Raw genomic sequence first — 19,527 nt, forward strand, 5'->3', positions numbered from 1 at the left:
CCCCTCCCCCAACTAGAACATTTTTTACGTGCTAATCATAACAGTTGATTTTACAATCAGTAGTTATTATTGCAATTTACCTTTTCCTAAAGTGCTTTTTTTTTGTTTCTTACTTTAAAGGAGACAAATACCAGGTACGATGCCATTTCAAGCCTATTAGTGTTGTACGTGCCATGCATGTTAAACATGTGCACTGCAATCTGCAACATCTAAAAACACATGAACTGGAACTATTGTCCAATGACATACGTGAATATAAGTATGTGTAATAAAGAACTTAAATATTACACATATTTTATTACACCGAGCTAATCGAATCATCTTGGCAAAAATAATACATGAAACTCACCAAGTTCCAAATAGATTGTGCAATCAATCAAGAGATGACTAACCCAGAGCAAATAAGATGCCAAAGAATCAATGAAATTCATTCTCAAAAAAATTATGTACAGATTAATACTTTAAACCAATCAAAATAATCCCTTCCATTATCCCAAGCCATCTCATCAATGTGATAATCTGTGATTGGTTATACCCGAATTTTGGCAAGGTTAGCACCTTCCACCCACTAAATAATTTGTGAAACTCAGGCAAAAGAACCCAGAAATTCATCAGCTTCCATGGTATATGTCATGAGTTAATGATCATGACAAAAGGTAGGGGGAAATCACCACCTTGCATCTTGAAAACCTGATATCCCCTCCAAACCACCCAAAACAAGATATAGTTCCCATCAACTTGAGAATCTCACACTCCCTTCTCTACTTGCCTCTTCAATATCCACACTGAGCTCCATCAATTATGAGGCTCCATAAGATCAGCAAGGGTTATTTTTCCGCAGTTGCCAGCATCTAGTCTATCAAACTTCTCACTTACCTGCATGACGTCCTTCTCAGATACTTTTCCCATCTCCTTGAGCTTGTATATAACATATTCTGATTTACTGCATGTCCAAAGCTCAGTATATTCAGTAAAACCACAAAAATGTTTAAGTTGCAAAATTTGATCAAAATAAATTAGCATAGCCTTCTTGGCAGGAGAAAAAACAAAGAATATTATAACACTAAAAAGAAAAGAATGATGGGACCCGAAGAAAAGGAAAAACAAAAATACGAATTTGACATTTGGAGATTGCTAAAAATGATCCTTGAAAATATTAGAAGATTACTGTATGTAGCCGTTTGTCAACAATTCACAATAAAAGAGAAAGATATGTACATAACTACGAGAAACAATTGAAAGAATCTGCACGCAGACAATATTTCAAAATTATATACTAGTCTCGACCATTATGGGGAGAAAAATTAGATGAAAATCTATAGATAATGCAGCCAAGGAAAGAAAAGCACAATCCAGTTTTTCACTATAACAATAAATCAATTAATTGAATATATATTATCTTGTGAAGCCCAGATGAAGGGGTCTAGAAGAGAAATGCATTAGTTGGGTAACAGTTTTCTAGCAAGACTACGACCTGTATGAAAATGCTACATGTGTGAAGCACTTTAATCCATATATAAAAGAACAAAGGAGATATACAAATTTCTTCGAATTAAAGGGAGAATTATTGTAAAAATACTACAATCCTATGGAATATGGAGATTGTGCAAAGATTAATACAAAGCACTGACATTATTGAAAATCTCAAGGATGTCAACAATGCAAACAATATACTAGGACAACAGTTGATGAAGTGATGTCAAAGAAATCGAAGACTTATATATGATTTTTCATTGATTTGGAAGGCATATATACTGTTCCTACTGCCAAGAGAGGTAATGTGGAAGGCCTAAAGAAAAAAAGAGTATATAATGCCTATCATGACAATAGTGAAGATAAAAGGTGAGTTCACAATTTTCGTGTAAGTTTGTCTCAAAGATCAACTTTGAGCCCCTATCTTTTCACCTTCGACCTAGATGCGTTTACTAAGCATATCCAAGAGTCTATGTCATGATACATATTCTGTGGAAATGACATGGTCCTAGTTAAAGAGCTAAGAAAGGAAATAAATGGAAAGATCAAAGATGCAGCTGCAGAGATAAGTTATGGAAACACAAGGAATGTACGTTTATAGGAGACACACATAACAACTTAAAGGAGAAAATCAGAAACCATACCCTTACCACAAGTCACACAGTTTAAGTATCTTGGCTCCATTATACAAAAGGTTGGAAAAATGGAAGGTGATGTATACCATAGGATTGAAGTAAGATGAATGATATGGAGGAGTCCATTTAACCTTATCGATGACAAAAAACAAAAGTATTACTCAAGCTTAGGGGAAAATATACCATAGCTATATGATGTGTCATGATGTATAGAACTAAGAGTTGAGCCATCTCCATGTTACAGAGAAGAGAAAGTTGAATCAGATGTGTGAATATCTTAGACATGACAAGATTATAAACGAATGCACTATCACTACACATGAGAAGACTTACAAAAGCCCCGATGATGAGAGTAGATTAGATGCAGAGTAGACCTATCACTATAAATAGAGGGAGATTGAGAAAAACTATAAGAAAACGATTTTAAGGGATTTGGAGGCCAATGGTTTGCATAGACACAATTCATCAAATTAACACTGTAACATTGATGTTGTTATGAAGCTTAGATACTCCAGAAAGGGCAAAGCACAACCATTAGGGATGACAAAAATATCCTTATCCACAATACGAGTATCCACGAATAAAATCTACGCGAAATAATTGGTACCTGCAAGTAATTATTATCCACATGTAGCAAGTAACTATTATCCACATGTAGCAAGTAACGGATATTTTAATATTCGTTATTACCTACAAAATATTAAAATTAAAATTTAATTTATATTTTGTTAAGTTAAATTTAATTAAAATTAAAATTAATTTATATTTAATTACGTTAAATTTAATTAAAATTAAATTTTAATTTATATTATATTTTATATTTTATATTTTTTTCTAATTTTATTTTAAAAAATTATAAAATATCTTGTTTTAAATATCCGTTGGTATCCATGGATACTTAAGGGTTTTAAAATACATGTGGATAATTTTTAAACGAGTATCTGACAGGTAATAGGATGGATAATGGGAAGATTTTTTTGTTGCGATCAAGTTGATAGGTAATAGGACGGATAACGGGAAGATTTTTTTGTTGCGATCAAGTAGTAGGTAGACACTATCCATGTCCGACCTGACCCTTTATCATCCCTAACAACAATACACAAAAACACTAAATTTGCATCTGGAAATATCCTATTTTGGTGTCATTTAATGGCTTTGTGTTTTGGAATACAAGGTTCATGTGTCTTACTTCACTAGATACAACTAACTAAATAAATTGCAAAACTTGAATTCTTCTAAACTTAAAATGCCATGTTTTTGTTATAACATATGGATATATTCAAAATTATCTCAACATATTTTAGACTACCCTCAATCATCAATTTCCCCATTTCCTCATTATTCCAGGATTAATTACCATGTTTTCTTATATTATCGTGATTTGTTCTTAATGTAATTAGAAATATGAATAGGAGATAATATTTTATGATTTATCACCACCTACAATAATTTGAATTTGAGTTTAGCTCTACTTCACAAAACTTACTTATAACATGAGGATTGTCCTCTTATATTCTTTTTTTCCAAGCTCTTACACAATGAAAGCTGGTTAGCTTGAGCTGCAAGCTAGCCAGATAAGATCTAACTGTTCTACAACAGAGTGAAGGAGTGCAGCCCTTCTTACAAGATGACAGTTGGCTAACTAACTTTTATGAGATGCTGTCTGAATCAGCTTAACATACTTGTTAAAACAGTAAAACTGGTACAAAGAATAGCCAAACACTAGATATACTATCACCACCTAATTTCAAAGACAAATTAGAGTGGTATCGTCCAGTGACGTTTTTCATCAATATTTTGGAGCTGGAGCTCCTAAAACTTTACATTTTATTATTCTACTTTATTTTCGTAATTCTTACTTCAAATTAATCATATTTCATGTTGTCAACCCTCCAATGCATTTGGACATTTCTCTGTTATATATTCCTTCTAGTGAGTGCTGCCCTCTTCTAGCCGCCTTCTTACTCTGCAGTTTTTTCTCTATCTTAGAGTACATTGTGCACTTTACCAGCATGTTTCAAACAATTTTCCAGCTATTGTGTCTTCCTTCTAGTACTCTTTGGTTGTGTTCTACATTGCAATCATCTCTATCAATAGTTTTTTCTACAACTATGATATCTCCAGCACAACTGTATTTATCTGAGTTCCTGTTTATTCTGTATGGCCACCAATGCCAATCTCTCACTGTCATGCTGTCATTCCAGTAAGTTCAGAACTCTATTTTTCCATTTGTGACATCATTGTTTCATTTTCTCTCTCTACTTGTTGACCATGACCTCTAATCAAATCTTCCCTAAGAATACTTTCAATATTCTTAATAATATTTTTCAATTTTAGAATGATTGACATATAAAATTCGATTGAAATAATGAAAATACAATAAAACATTATAATTCTACCTTTTGGAGAATGAACAATATCTACATATATTCTTTTTCAAAATTCATACCAAAATGGGAATTACGTCCTGGAACAATCTTTTAGTCCATGAAAGAGACATACTAAAAGATGTCTAGCATCTAAAACTTTGCAAAGCTGCTGGTTGAAGTCTTTAGCAAGGAAGATGAATGAGAAGCTACTTCCCCGCAACTATGGTCCGTATATGATCCTCCAGATATTTGGTTCCCCTACATACAAGCTAGACTTACCAAAGCATGGCTGCATCCATCCAATTTTCCATGCATGCTCACTAAACAATGCATTGGTAGCATCTACAATGGCACAACCTCTCTAACCAGGTCCTAACTGAGGAATGGGGATTACAACCCTAACCAAAAGGTTTGTTAAACGTTAGGTATGGAGATCAAGAAGAAGTAAAAGCCCTCATCATCCAGTGGAAGATTTTGTTACCCGTGCCTGTAAAAGTTGTTTGACAGATATAGTTTGTTTCCTACTTTGTAAGAATTTCTTCAAGTTGTTTACATTTAAAATGTTAGACTGTTATGATTCTGTTTTTAATTTCAGTTAAAGTTGATGTGCCCATAAAATAAGGGATTGTAATCTGATATAATTTACGCTCTTTATATAGAGTCTTTTAATAAAATATTAGTAACTTCCCAGTCTACGTTACTCATCTTTTCTCTGTTTTTATAAACAAAATACTACAAATTGGCATCTAGAATTATTATCTTGAGGATCTATGAAAAGCAACAATGGAAGGAGATATAGCACACACAACCAGCGCACCTACTTCTGATGATGAGTACAAATTATGAAGGCAGTAGAAGACCACTATGACGTTTCTGGGGCACCTAAAATTCCAATCCTCAAACGAAGACTCAGAGATGAAGACAAGAAAGGCTAAACCTAAAAGTTACATTTTTAGGAGTACCTCATATCAAAATATAATCTCCAAAAGCCATTTGGGAGTACCTCATATCAAAATATCATGGCTGTTAAAGAACCAAAAGCATCGAAGCTCTCAACTTGATCAAAGAATCGGAGGTGCATAGCATGAAAGATACAGAAACCGTCAAAGGCTATGCTAACAGACTCCTAAGCATAGCAAACAAAGGGCAACTTCTTGGTAAGGACTTTCCAGATGAAAGAACTATTCAAAAAATTCTTGACACTTTTACGGAAAAATATGAATTGAAGATATCCACTTTGGAGGAGTCAAAAGATCTGCCAACCATTGCCCTTGAAGAATTGATAAATGTTTTATTGGTACATGAGGAGATAGTATAGAAGTGTATTGAAAGTCTCACATCGACTAGTGATAAGGTCAGTTTAGAGTATATAAGTGAGTGCAAACCTCACCTTTTAAGCTAATTTTGTGGGATTGAGTTAGGTTTAAAATCCACTTCTTAACATGGTATCAGAGTCATGATTTAAAGCCTATTCTAACAAAATTTGTTGTTTGTTGGGCATATTATTCCATCCAATATCGGACCACCCATTAATATCTAGTCTCACATACGAGATATATACCTCGGCGTGAGGGGTGTATGTTGGAAGTCCTACATCGACTAGTTATAAGACCAATTTAGAGTATATAAATGGGTGCAAACCTTATCTTATAAGCTGGTTTTGTAGGGTTAAATTAGGCTTAAAGTTCACTTCTTAACAAGTACAAAGTGTTTTTCAAATAAAAGCACAAAACTCAAGAGGTTTCAAAGACAAAAAATAACAAATGGAAGAACAAAATAATCAAAAGGCTCCAACAAGAAACAAGGAGAGACTTTTCCTCCTTGTGTCCACATTGCAAAAAGACAAACCATCCTCAAAAAATGTGTTGGGGGAGGCCAAATGTCAAAACCAGAAAAGGTGGCAATATGAGACACTGAGAGCAAATGCACAAGTCTATAAAAGAAGAGCTAAGGTGACTATAGACGAACAAAATGATGAGTAACTTTTTGTCGTAACATGTTTTACCACAACCATCAATCCTAGTGACTCATGGTTAACAATGACGAGAATCATTTTAAAGAGCTTAACATAACAATCATTTTCAAAGTAAATATTGGCATTGGTGATTTCATTAGTCAAGGAAAAAGGACCATTGCTATTGATAGCTTGACAGGTTTGAAATATATCTATGATGTTTTCTATTTTATATACGTCTGACATTGACCAAAATTTTTTAAGTGTTGCATAACTTTTGAAAAGGGGCTCTAAAGTCATTTCAAAATAATCAGTGCTTGATCAAAGGCAAAAATAAAATGTATTTAGGGTCACAATGAGATCTAAAAGTTGTGCTCAAAATCAGATGGAGGAGTAGATTGCTTTTTCAAGCACAACCAACAATGTTGAATTATGACACTAAAGACTCAAGCGTTTTCATCTTGATGGATTGTTTTATACATGCAAAATCATGCCTTGGTGAAAGGTGTGATAATACTTGAAGACAAGAGGGTTGCTTATGTGGCTTGTTAATATGCAAGCTAGTTAGAAGATCATTTACACAAACATTGCAAGTGCAAGATACAAGTAGCAACTAGTACACTCAGACATTGGAGGATCTTAGAGACTATCATCTCTAAATGGTAATAAATATTATATTACACTTATTAATGATTATACCAAATTTTGTTGAATTTTTTCTCTTTAAATCCAAAACCGAGACTGCTCATTTATTTTGCAAACATAAAGCATTGGTGGAGGATCAAAGTAGATGTAGGTTGTGTACAATAAAATCACATAATAGGAAAGAATATGCAAATGAAACCTTCGATAAATTTTGTGAAGTTGGCATTGAGCATCAACTCATTATACCTTATACCCCACAACCAAAAGGTGTAAGTGAGTGAAAAAAAATATAGAAACATCATGGAAATGGAAATTTGTATGCAACTTGAGTAGGATTTTTCACAGAAGTTGTCGGCATAGGCTGCATACACTACTATGCTAAATGGGCTGCCAACTAGAGTTTTGACTTAAAGGTCTCCATTTGAAAATTGGTAAATACAAACCAAACTTATAAAATTTGGGAATCTTTGGATGTGTTTGTTTCTCTTATGTTCCATAGGTTAAAAAGAACAAACTTCACAAGAAAGACGAACCTAGAGTTTTCATTCTATACAATACCATTTCCAAAGTTTACATAATATTTCTAACCAAAAAATGAAAAAAATCTTGTGAGTAGAAATGCCAAATTCACAAAAAGATCAATAATGGAGATGGGAAGAATTAATAAGAAAGCATCTACCAAAAATCCCAAATTTCCTTGATAATGATGATGTAAATGACATTCCAATTATAGGCATGAGAATTATCAAAGGTGCAATATCACTATCCAAGAATTGAGAATTCAACGAAGTAATGAAGGATGAAAATTTCAAACTCTTAAGAAAGTATAATTTAAGTCTCTTAAGATGTAGACTCTAAGCCTAACTCAACCCTACAAAACTAGCTTGTAAGGTGAGGTTTGCACCCACTTATATACTAGAAATTCGCCTTATCTCTAGTTGGTGTGGGATCTCCAACACACACCCCTCACACCAAGGCATAGACATCTCAAGCTTGGAATTAGACATTAATGAGTAGTCTGATAACAGCCCAATAAAGGGTGGCACGATAGGCCAACAAACTTCGCTAGGATAGGCTTCAGATGTTTCTAATACCATCTTAAAAAATGAACTTTAAACCTAACTTAACCCTACAAAATCAGCTTTTAAGGTGAGGCTTGAATCCACTTATATACTGTAAATCCGTTTTATCTCCAGTCAATGTGAGATCTCCAACAAAGTATAACTCAACCTCACAAAACCAGTTTAAATTATATTCTCTTAAGATGGTATCAGAGTCATTCATAGATCCTTATCAAGTTAGTTGGTCTCACAACACCCACAAATATCTATTCCCATGCTCAAGATGATTGTTTCTCGGCGTGAGGAAGTGTGTTTGAGATCTCACTACAAATAAGGCCAAATTATAGTATATAAGTGGGTGCAAATTTCATCTTACAAGCTGGGTTAGCGAGATTGAATTAGGCTTAAATTCAACTTTCTTAAAATCCAATTTTTCATGGAACGACTAAGCATTTTAAGATTAAGTTGATTTTCTTAAGAGACATGCAAAGAGAAGGAGAAGTCAAGCTAAGTTATTGCATAACCGAATCTTCCATTTAGGCAAGGAGAACATTTGCTGAATTCGTGCCTATAAAAGTTGTTTGACAAACATAATTTGTTCCACATTTAGTAAGAATTTTTTTACATTGTTTATGTTAGACTGTCGTGGTTTTGTTTTTAATTTCAATTAATGTTGTTATGCTTAATGGATTGTAATCTGATATGATTTATGCTTTTTATATAGAACATTTTAATAGAAATAGTAACTTCTTAGTCTATGTTACTAATTTTCTTCTATAAAAAAAGTACCACAGATTCTTCCTCTCAGAACAACTCCTCTAATTTCCCCGTAAGCACAAGGTGAAAAGCTTTGGGATGGAATGATGTGAGGGAACTTTTTCAGAATTATAAATTGTGAAGAATGGTCCAAAGACCTATCAAAATATCTGGAGTGTATATCATTCACAAAAGGACACCTCTCAACATATCTGGACCGTGTATCATTCACATAGGGAGATCTTCCCTGTTATTCAGTAAAGATTGACCCTTCTTGCTATTACTGTCAGAAGTTTTGTCATAGTTATTGAGTACTACTTCAAAGTTCAACAGAGAACAAGAAGGTGAATGAACACAGTTTCTGCCCGTATTTTTTATGTTATCATCACATCCTTTGTGCTTTAACTACTATAAGTTAATTCCTCATTATTAACATGAAATCTTTCAGGTTTTAATAAGTAACATGCAGGTATCAATGATTGAGATAGATGTATAGAATGGACATGTTTCAAATATATCAAACCCCAAGGTGTGGCTCAGTTTGAAAACTAGGGAACATTTGGTTTGAGAAAATGTATTATGTTATCACATTTAATTAGAAAAATGTCACCTGGTTTTATTGTGTTTTCTATTTTCAAAAGTTCACATAGGAGAGTAAAAATAACTTTCTATTCTTTCTTGTTTTCGTTATTTGTTTTACATTTTCATATTCCAACTTTTGAAACAAGAAATATAGGGAAAGTATAAATGAAAACAAAATTAGTTTTCTTGAACCAAATGGACCCTTAACTCCATGTGGATGGACATTACTGCAGTGCAGGGTTTCAAAATCCACCATAAGCACCTTATGGTAAAAGCCTAGCCACCAATCCCCAAGTGGAAACTACCCCTTCTTTCACACCCAAAAAAAGTTTAAAATACAGTAGAAATCTTTGGATTTTTCCCCCACAGGCGTCCTCCTTATCTACTACAACTAAAGATGTCAGTTTTGTTTGAATTAGTTTGATCCAGATTCAAGATACAACTGGAGCCAGAATGATGCAATAACAATATTATGAGGCAAGGTGATAGAGTACAACATAATGCTCTACTTCCATTCCAAAAGAACACAGGAACTGGCATTGAATAATGGACATTATAGCCATCTGGTTCTAAGCTTAAACTCAGTACAATCTAACATAATGAGGAAAACATCACATAGACACAAATGGAAACACTGATGTAGATCACCTTGTTGAGCAGGTAAAGCATGCCAATTATTGTAACAGTCCAATAAAAAACACACTTCTTGGTTAAGAATTTTATTGTCTAGTTTTCTGATTTGATGTTTGCAACAAGAAGAAGCCTAAGAAGTAAAATCATGTACCAAGAAATTGAACTGGCACTAAATAATGAATGAATACTACGAACCACTAGATGTGAGCATACTCAACAATTTACAATGCATTCCCAACAATTACATCATATTTTATATTACTGGAGTAAATGCCAAAAACTTAGTTAATATCTCTAGGAATTAATAATTCATACTTCAAAAGGTGGTACTTGATGCATTTGAAGTTGAACCAAACAATGAAAAAAATTACTGAAAAGATTGAGGTTTGAACTTGGGTGAATCAGACATGACTGTGCAGGATTGGCAAAGACGACTTGAAATTAATTGAAAAACATCAGAAGTTCATGTGAGGAGAGACAAGAACCAAAGACAAACGGGGATATCATCCTGGAGATATCACAGTAGTAGAAATCAATAAAAGAGATTAACAGAATAAAGACAAAAAACTCTGAAAAAATGAGTGGAGGATGAGATAAAAGTCTGAAGAGAAACATGGGTGTTAGCATGCCCATGATGTCACAGTGATGGAAGAAACCAATAAAATAGATTGTCAAGAACTACCAGAAGGAGCACACAGTAGTCAAAAATTCCTGAAACACGCTGATAAAATGCATGCTGAAAGCTAGGATGGAGAAGGAGACCACCGGAATGAAAAACACAAACAGAAGAAGCCTGGACCAGCAGGAAGGAATAACATAGTGCAAGGGTGTTAGAACGAAAAAAGACGTAAAAGGGTTAATATAACACAAAAGACAATTAATTTGCAAGGATAATCATGAAATTAAAATATAACTCCAAATTTTAGAGTGCTCAGTAGCAAAGTAGTGACAGGACGGATCATGAAGAATGGTGCCACTCTAATCTCATGATGAAACCAAATAATGATGTGTTACAATGTATTTGATGTATTTAATATGTTCATGAAACCTATAGCATACCTCTGATTTCTATAATCATAATCCTAGATAATTATGAAAATAAATCACGATTAAAAGGAATATGATAGGGGGACTACTTCTAGAGAATTATCTAACACTAAGAATTATTGAATATTTGGTAGCAAGTCTAGGCAAAGGATATGTTTGATCAATTCCATCAACATCCTATTTTCTATTTTCCCTTTTGTCATTCTTACGGTTTAATCCACCATTTACCTTTTCAAGTTTCACTTTTTCAAACAAAGTTTCTGACGGTATGCAAGCTGTCCAATTTACCAAGGAACCATATACAGCTTTAGGTCAACTGATGGGTTTTGGATACAAATGCTTATAATGATGCCAATAAAAAGAAATCAAAAAAAGAACCAATTAATCATTCGATTATTGAGGCTCAATTCTACTACAATCACTGTAACAAATCAGTGAGAAAATAGAAGCAAAGTAAGTGAAAAAATTGAAAATTAGTCGAGTGATATCAGTAGGCATTCAATTTCTAAATTCCTACTTCAAAAAGTGGTTCATGATGCATGGGGTGGGGGCCTTGTACAACTAGGTGGTAAATACATTTCTGTGCTCGACTTTCATGAACAAGAACATCGATTAATGCCAAAAATCACTGACTTTTTATGAGATCGAAATGAAACAGTCCATACCTCACAAAGCCATTGTTGTCTATGTCTGCTGCAAGAAACTCAGAAACAGTCATATCCTGACCAAGAATCCACTTCGCCATCATCCTGTGCCGCTTATCCACTCTTGCCTCAGCCAAATAGAGGAACGCTCGAGCCACGGCAAGAGTAGACACGAGCAACCAAATTGCAGCAAAGATCCTGCCATGCATGGTCTTGAAAGCATGGTCTCCATACCCAACCGTAGTAACCGACATAACTGAAAGATAAAAAGAGTCCAACCAACCAAGCTTCTCCACAAAATGCATAACCGCCACACCTACCCCAATACAAATCACCACAACTCCCAACGCCAGCGCCACCTTCAATCGAATCCTCATCCTCCCTTTCTTCACATCAATTATATAAGACTTTCCATCCTTCTCACCCCTCCTCCCCTTCACTGCCGTCAACATATGATTCTCCTGCAAATCAAGCACATAGCTAACCATCCCACTCAGCAATATGTCTATAAATCCAAACCCCACCAACACAAACAATATAGAGAAAAGTTTAGTGGCTGTGCTATTCGGAGTGATGTCACCATATCCTATTGTGCACATTGTGACTATACAAAAATACAATGCATCAACTACAGGATGAGTCTCGGAAGCTGAAAAATTATGACGATTGAACCAATAAATGACAACCCCTAATGCCAAATAAAGAACAAGAAGAATCACACCCTGGCGCACAATACTCTGGCTGCCAAATTGCGGCCTTGGCACAGAGGATTGGGGGTTGAAATCGCTGATCACCGCCATGGCAGGCGCGGTTTTGGAGCGATGAAGGTTTGTTTTCCGCCAGGAGTAATTGGGGTCAAGGAGCCAAGAGGATGGTTGTTGCGACTGGGAATCAAACCGTGATGGCGATGCACAGTCCTGCGACGTAGAAGAGGAACATTTTGGGGAATTGAGGGGAAGTATTAAGGCATCGGCCAAAGGTGTAGGGTCCCTTGGGGTAGCACAAGCAGGACCAAAGATGAGGCGGTCCTTGAATTCCATCGGGGTCATTGGAAGAACCATGTCCTCGTGCTCTGGCAAGGGACATAGCGGTGACAATGCCAGGGGCTTCTTTCTGGGGCTGAAATATGGAAGCAGAGGTTCCTTTTCCATAAGGGTATAAAATTTTCAGAGTTCAGAGAAAGATAAACGATTGAACGCAGGGAAAGACGGTGGCTTTGGAGAAAGGGAGAGTTTTGCGGAGAAGGGTGTGTTTGGGAATGGAGGTAAATTGCTTGTGGAAATGCAATAGAGACTCTTTGTTGTGTTCAGAGTTTTTGATGAACAAAGTGGGGATGAAAGTTATAACAGATAGAAAGAAGAACGAGGTTTGCTTTGCATTTGCAGTGCATAACATAACATAACATAACATGGGTACAAGAAAAAGGACGGTGTTAACGTGGGAGGTGACAAAACATGTTTTCTGTGATGCATTGATTTGAGTACCACTCGTTCCCCCTGGTAGATGCTACACTCACGCGCTTCTTGGTGGCAAGTTGCCCAAATCTTTATTTTTTCTTTCTTTTCACAAGATTATCTTAGAATTAATAAATACCTCAAATTATTACCTTATTCATAACTTATTTCTTAGACTGACGTTTCATAATTTTAATATTTTACTAATAAAAAACACACATTTGACCTCATTAATACATTGAGTTTTTATTAACTAAGAAATATTTTAAATCTATAGCGCTTTTTAAAAAAAATAAATAAATCTCTAATTTTTCTATTAAAATTTTAGGTAAGAATATATATATATATATATATATATATATTAATAGACATAATACATAAAGTATAAAATTGTTATTAAAATAGTTTATGTGAAAATATATATTTATTATAAATTCAAAATTTATTCAAAATATACTTTATCAAAAACTTAATAATTATGTAAACACTTTATCAAAGACAATTAGATATAAATTTACACATTTGTTAGAAAACAATTCTAAGCTTTATTAATAATATCATAATAAGTTTATCAAATGAAAAAAAAAATTGTTTCTAGTCTGAATAGTAATTTGTCATTTATTAGATAATTTGTAAAAGTCTAAAAAAATGACATTTTAGAAGTGATGAAGGTTTAAATTTTGAGTCGTCTTTGGCGATTCTATGTTGAAATTTTGATATGTTGTATGGTTGAGATTGCATTTAAGATGAATTTAGTCATTAAATTGTGGATAATCTGATAATTAGTTGTTTTGGCATATGTGATAAGTGTTAGAATGATTTTACAGGGCTAGGATGGCATAAATCTGTAGAATTATGTTTTGCAGAATTATGCAAACTCATTAGGAGGCATATTTATTGGGTGAAGACAAAGTTAGAGAGCTATTGAGTTGGTAGTCGTTGGATGAGAAAAATCTCACTAGGCGAGACAAAAGTTAGAGAGGTCACTGACTTGAAATTTGTTGGGCGAGAATATACGCATTGGACGACTTTTGAGAGAATTTAAATTTGTAAGTTCCAATGGTATTCTCCCTGAGCTAACTATTTGATTATTGGGCGAGTATGTTGTTAGGCACTACTCACTAAGTGAACAGATTTGGTGGCAAAGCAAGTGTATTGTCAAGCACTACTCACTAAGTGAACAAATCTGGTGGTTGAGCGAGTGTATTGTCAAGCACTACTTGTTGAGCAAGTAGATGTTGTGGTTGAGCGAAAATACTAGAATTTTAACTAAATTTGCATATATCTCTTATGATGTGTTTAATATGTGTGATTATGTAAATGTTATAGCAGTGATTGGTTTATAATATGATATATGAATGTTGGTACTAATGGTTGGTTTATAATATGAGAAGGATGGGGTACGTGGTGAGAGAAGTAAGATGTCCTAATCTAGGGGTTTTACCTTGGCCAAAGACGTTAACGAACTAATCTTATGTGTGGTAGGGTAAAACTCATTGGCAATGACTCTTCAAAGAAGTAGAGGCGACCATAAGTGCATAACTCATCAGAGTTTGATATCAATATATGTATTCGGATGGTGAACTCTAGAATGAAAGCTTGCATGTTTTGGGATTTGTTGATATGAATGTCTACGTGTGTTAATATCTTTATTAATGTTGCATGATTTCTCTTTTTGGTACATTGGCTTACCATTTCTTTTTTGTTTGTTTGTCTATTTGTCCTTCTTGTTTGTAATGATCACCTTAATGGTGTGAGCAGATGAAGATGTTTGAAGTTGATTTGGTGTAGGGTAAGGGAGATGCAGTAGCATTAGTTTTTGTTTTGTATAATCCTTTATCTTTTGAAAAATTCTAGCTTTTGTTTGTGTGTATATATAACTTTCTATACTCATTACATGCTTTATGGATGATTGTAATATAATAGTTGTATGTTTATCTCACCTGTTTGTTGATTATCATTTATATAACTTTTATATAGTATTTGTATGTTTATTGCCCTTCAAGCTCGTAACACGTGGCACCTTCAAGCTTGTCAGTCTTCGTATCACTAAGGCTCTTAAACCATCTTGCCACCAAGGTTGTTGTTTTTCTATATGGGCTCGCCCTGCATTTGCATGGAATGGTTTCTTCCTTCACCATTCTTTGTGTCATCACTATAGAAGCTTGTAGTTGTTGACCCATTCAAAGTCACCGCCATTTGTCAACACCGCTCTATTAGTTGCTCACTAAACCATCAACGTTTAAAAGAATTATTAAACAACGTCATCATTAGTCGCCAATATTGCTAGTTTGATACCAAATGACGATGATTGTCATTTAACTATCGTTAAAAAGGAAGACTGATGATGAGAGTTGGATTAACGATAGTTTTATAACTGTCCTTGAAAGTCCTTTTTAACCATTGTTAAAAGCCTCATCTATACTAGTATTGGTATCACAACATATCTCTTAGGGTAAGTTCTTATGGAGACCACGGGTCATAACCATTAGAACAATCCAAAGCCCAAAAACATGTTTCACGGAAAGCTCATTGGGATCTTAAAGGTGTGTAAACTAGAGCTAGAATAAGATAGTGTGATCAAGAATTAAAAGATTATTGTTGTTAGAGCCTATCATTCCATGTTCACCTCAACTTACGAACTCAAAGTAGAAGAACCTAAAGAAAAATCTTCAAATGATGTTAATTTTGAAGTAAATGATGAAATTTCCTTCATCTCATGCAAAATCCACCACATATGAAAAAAGAAGAAGGAGATTTTAGAGGAAGAAAGGTTCAACAAAAATAAGAGATCAAAGATAAGAAAGCATAAGTCGTTTGCCACGAGTTTAAGAAGTTTAAACACTTTAGGTATGAATGTATAAAGGTCAACCAAAGTCAAGAAAAGTAAATATAGGTAACACCTTGTTTTAAGAATGTAGTGTGTTTGTGTGTATGTACCTATTGAAATTTCTAAGTTTCTCTTTTAGTGTAATTTAAGACTCTTTAAATAGTAAGATAAAATTAAATGAAACATATTAATTTAAATATGAAAAGTATAGTCCAATAAATATTAAAGCATAATTGAATTAAGAAGTGAAAATAAAAATATAAGTCTCAGGGAAGTTCTCACTAATTTAATTATAAGTAAAATGAGTCATAAAATGTTTTAGATGAGTTAAGTGTTGTTGGTCTTGTTAGTTCAAGGAAAATGTCATTAATAAAAAAAAGAAGAACGAAATATACACCCTTTCTGATTGCTTTGTGATCGTTTTGTATGCTTTATTTAAAACCTCTTTGAGATAAGGGGGCTTATTTTTACCGTTTAAACTTATTACTTAGAACCTATGCCATCATGAGTGTTGAAATTTTCTTATACTTTTACAATAACGTAGAATTATACTTAGATAGTTTAGAGGATAAAAATGGATTACTTAAATACGAAAACATAAAATTAGATTAAAAATTAACCTAAAATAGAGTTATATTTATGAAATAAACAAACTTTTGTATTTGATTATAGTTTTATTGAAAGATTAAGAGTCATTCATTTTTGGAGTTGTGCTTATTTTGCTTCATATTGTTATACATTACAACTTCAATTGCAATTTAGGTTATGGTAATATTTATGGAAATTGGTTGTATGATAAACTTTATATAAAAGACTAATGATTATTAACTTATTTATCATTGGAATACAACTTTAGCTAAGTTTGGAGAGCTTGACTCCCAACAATTGTTTGTATTGAATTTGATTTGATTTTAATTGGTGGTATGGATGTTATAATTGTTAATTTTATTTTGTTTCAATTTTTAGGATGCTTGTGTTATAGTTGTTATGTTGTCAAATTTTTTGAGCTACGTAACTTTATTTGTTTACATTTGGTTTATATGCATAACTTGATATATGTGATTACATAAGCTCGTTTGTAGAAGAAGTTTGTGGTGAGAATTATTTTAATGACATTAAAGTAGTGAAATAAAGTTCCTTTTATAAAAAAGTGAGCTACTTAGAAATAGTTAGTTTTTTATAGCGTGAGAAAGAATGACAAACAATAGGATGGTGATGTGAGAGTTTTAGAGTGACAGAAAGGGAATGAGATATGCAGAATTAAGAATAGCAGTGAGAGTGCAAAATAAGAGAACTGAGCAATTCTCATTAGAAGCAGTGTTGCCTTATATAGGCTTGTACAGAAGTATAACAGAAACAACTAACATAACAGAGTTTTTGGATTATACACAATACTCCTCCTTAATCCAAACTTTTCAAACTTCTAACACCAACAAGGCTTCTCAAACTTTCAAATCTACTTTGTCTCAAAGCCTTGGTGAAGATATCTGTAATTTGCTCTTCAGTGGGGTAATACTTCAATTCCAATTTACCTTTGCTAACACGATCTCTTAAGTAATGAAATTTGGTCTCTATGTGCTTGCTTTTGCCATGAGAGACTGGATTCTTTGAGAGATTGATAGCCGACTTGTTGTCCACAAGAAGCTGTATTGGTTTCTTGTATTCAATCTGCAACTCATCAAGGATAGCCTCCAGCCAAGCACTCTAGCACGCAGTTTCAGCCGAGGCAACATACTCCGCTTCACACGAGGAGAGGACTACAACACTCTGCTTTCTTGAACACCAGGATATTGATGCTCCTCCATACTTAATTAGATAGTCATGTGTGTTTTTTCTCTCCACTTGATCACCACACTAGTTCGAGTCACTCAAGGCCTCCAAGACTTTCTCCATGCTATCGGATCCTTTAGGAAAAATAATCCAAAATCTGTTGTTGTTTTCAAGTATCGCAAGATGTGCTTGGCAGTGGTGAGGTGTGTGTGTCTAGGATCACTCATGAATTTATTCACCAATCCAACTGCAAAGTTTATGTCTGGTCTGCTATTACATAAGAATCTAAGTGATCCTACAATTTGTTTGCATAGAATTGCGTCTACCTTCTCTTCTTCTTCCAACTTGGACAGCTTCAAGTTTGCCATAATAGGAACTGAGGTTCTGTTGCAGTTTAGCATGTTAACTCTCTTCAAAATCTCATTAATATATCTCTTTTGATGAATCAGGATTCCGACTTCATTTTGAACAAATTCCAGACCGAGGAAATAAGTCAAATAGCCAAGATCTATCATTTCGTATTCCTCTTTCATTCATTTCTTGAATTTTGCGATTTCCTCCTCAAAATCTCCAGTTACAAGGAGGTCGTCAACATATAAGCATATCAGTAAGGTGCCTTGTTGTTTGGGTGATTTTACATATACCCCAAATTCTACTGGACACTTCCAAAATCCCATTCTGAGAAGCAATGCATTTATGTGATTGTTCCATGCCTGGGGTGCCTGCCTGAGTCCATACAAGGCCTTGTATAGCCTATACACCTTCTGTTCTTCACCTTTCTTCACAAAACCAGGTGGCTGTCTGACAAAAACTTCTTCCTCCAATGGTCCATTCAAGAAAGCTGACTTGACATCCATTTGGTGGATCTTCCATCTTCTCAAGTTTGCCACTGCATCAACCAGTCTTAGAGTTTACAGTCGAGCAATCGGTGCAAAGACATCAATAAAGTCTATTCCTGGTTTCTGCAAGAAACCCTTTGCCACCAACCTAGCCTTCACCTTTGCAATGTTTCCATCGAGTTTATACTTAGTCTTGAACACCCACTTGACTTCAATGGCCCGTTTATTCTGTGGAACTTCTACCATTTCCCAAGTCCGGTTTCTTTCTATAGCTTTCAATTCCTCCATCATGGCCTCCTTCCACTCTTTCACGTTAACAACTTGTTCCCAAGAGAGAGACTCAGCATCAGCAAGATAGGCGAAGTGAATAAGGTCACCTGAGTCTGCAACTTCACTGTCAGCGAAGATCTCATGATCTACAAGCCTTGAGGAGGGAAACTTTACTCGTTGTGATCTTCTTCTGTTGTTCTCTGAACTTGCATCAACTTGTTCGACTTCATCAAACTTCTTCTCATCCACATAGCTAGACATCACAAAACTTGGCTTCACCACAACTTCTGTTTTATTCCAGTCGAACATGGCAGTTTCATCAACCATCACATCTCTGCTAATAACTATGTGATTCTTCTCAAGATCATACAATTTGTACCCACCAGTTGAATGGTAGCCAACCAGAATCAAAACTTCACTTTTATCATCCAATTTCTTCCTCTTTTCATTTGGCACGTGCTTGTAGCAAACTGATCCGAAGACCCTCAGGTGACTTGCCGATGGTTTGAATCCTGTCCAAGCTTCTTTTGGTGTTGTGCCTTCCAAAGCTCTTGTTGGACTCCTG

At 34.5% G+C, this 19,527-nt stretch overlaps 1 protein-coding gene across 2 annotated transcripts; it reads right to left on the bottom strand.

The window, feature by feature from the left end:
• Positions 1-256: 256 nt before the first annotated feature.
• Positions 257-13,310, bottom strand: LOC108319349 (two-pore potassium channel 3). Of its 2 annotated transcripts, XM_052867465.1 has the most exons (3): positions 11,821-13,310; positions 10,791-10,901; positions 257-943 (listed from the first exon to the last, which is right to left on the bottom strand). In XM_052867465.1, exons 1-3 carry the CDS (start codon positions 12,948-12,950, stop codon positions 796-798), a joined length of 1,389 nt encoding a protein of 462 aa, XP_052723425.1. In that variant the 5' UTR covers positions 12,951-13,310; the 3' UTR covers positions 257-795. The 2 variants fall into 2 exon arrangements, with proteins under 2 accessions (XP_052723425.1, XP_017405947.1); XM_017550458.2 differs by lacking the exon at positions 10,791-10,901 and having other exon boundaries at positions 11,821-13,302.
• Between the last annotated feature and the right edge of the window lie 6,217 nt (positions 13,311-19,527).

Source organism: Vigna angularis, chromosome 1, assembly GCF_016808095.1.
Source record: "Vigna angularis cultivar LongXiaoDou No.4 chromosome 1, ASM1680809v1, whole genome shotgun sequence".
Taxonomy (NCBI): Eukaryota; Viridiplantae; Streptophyta; class Magnoliopsida; order Fabales; family Fabaceae; genus Vigna; species Vigna angularis.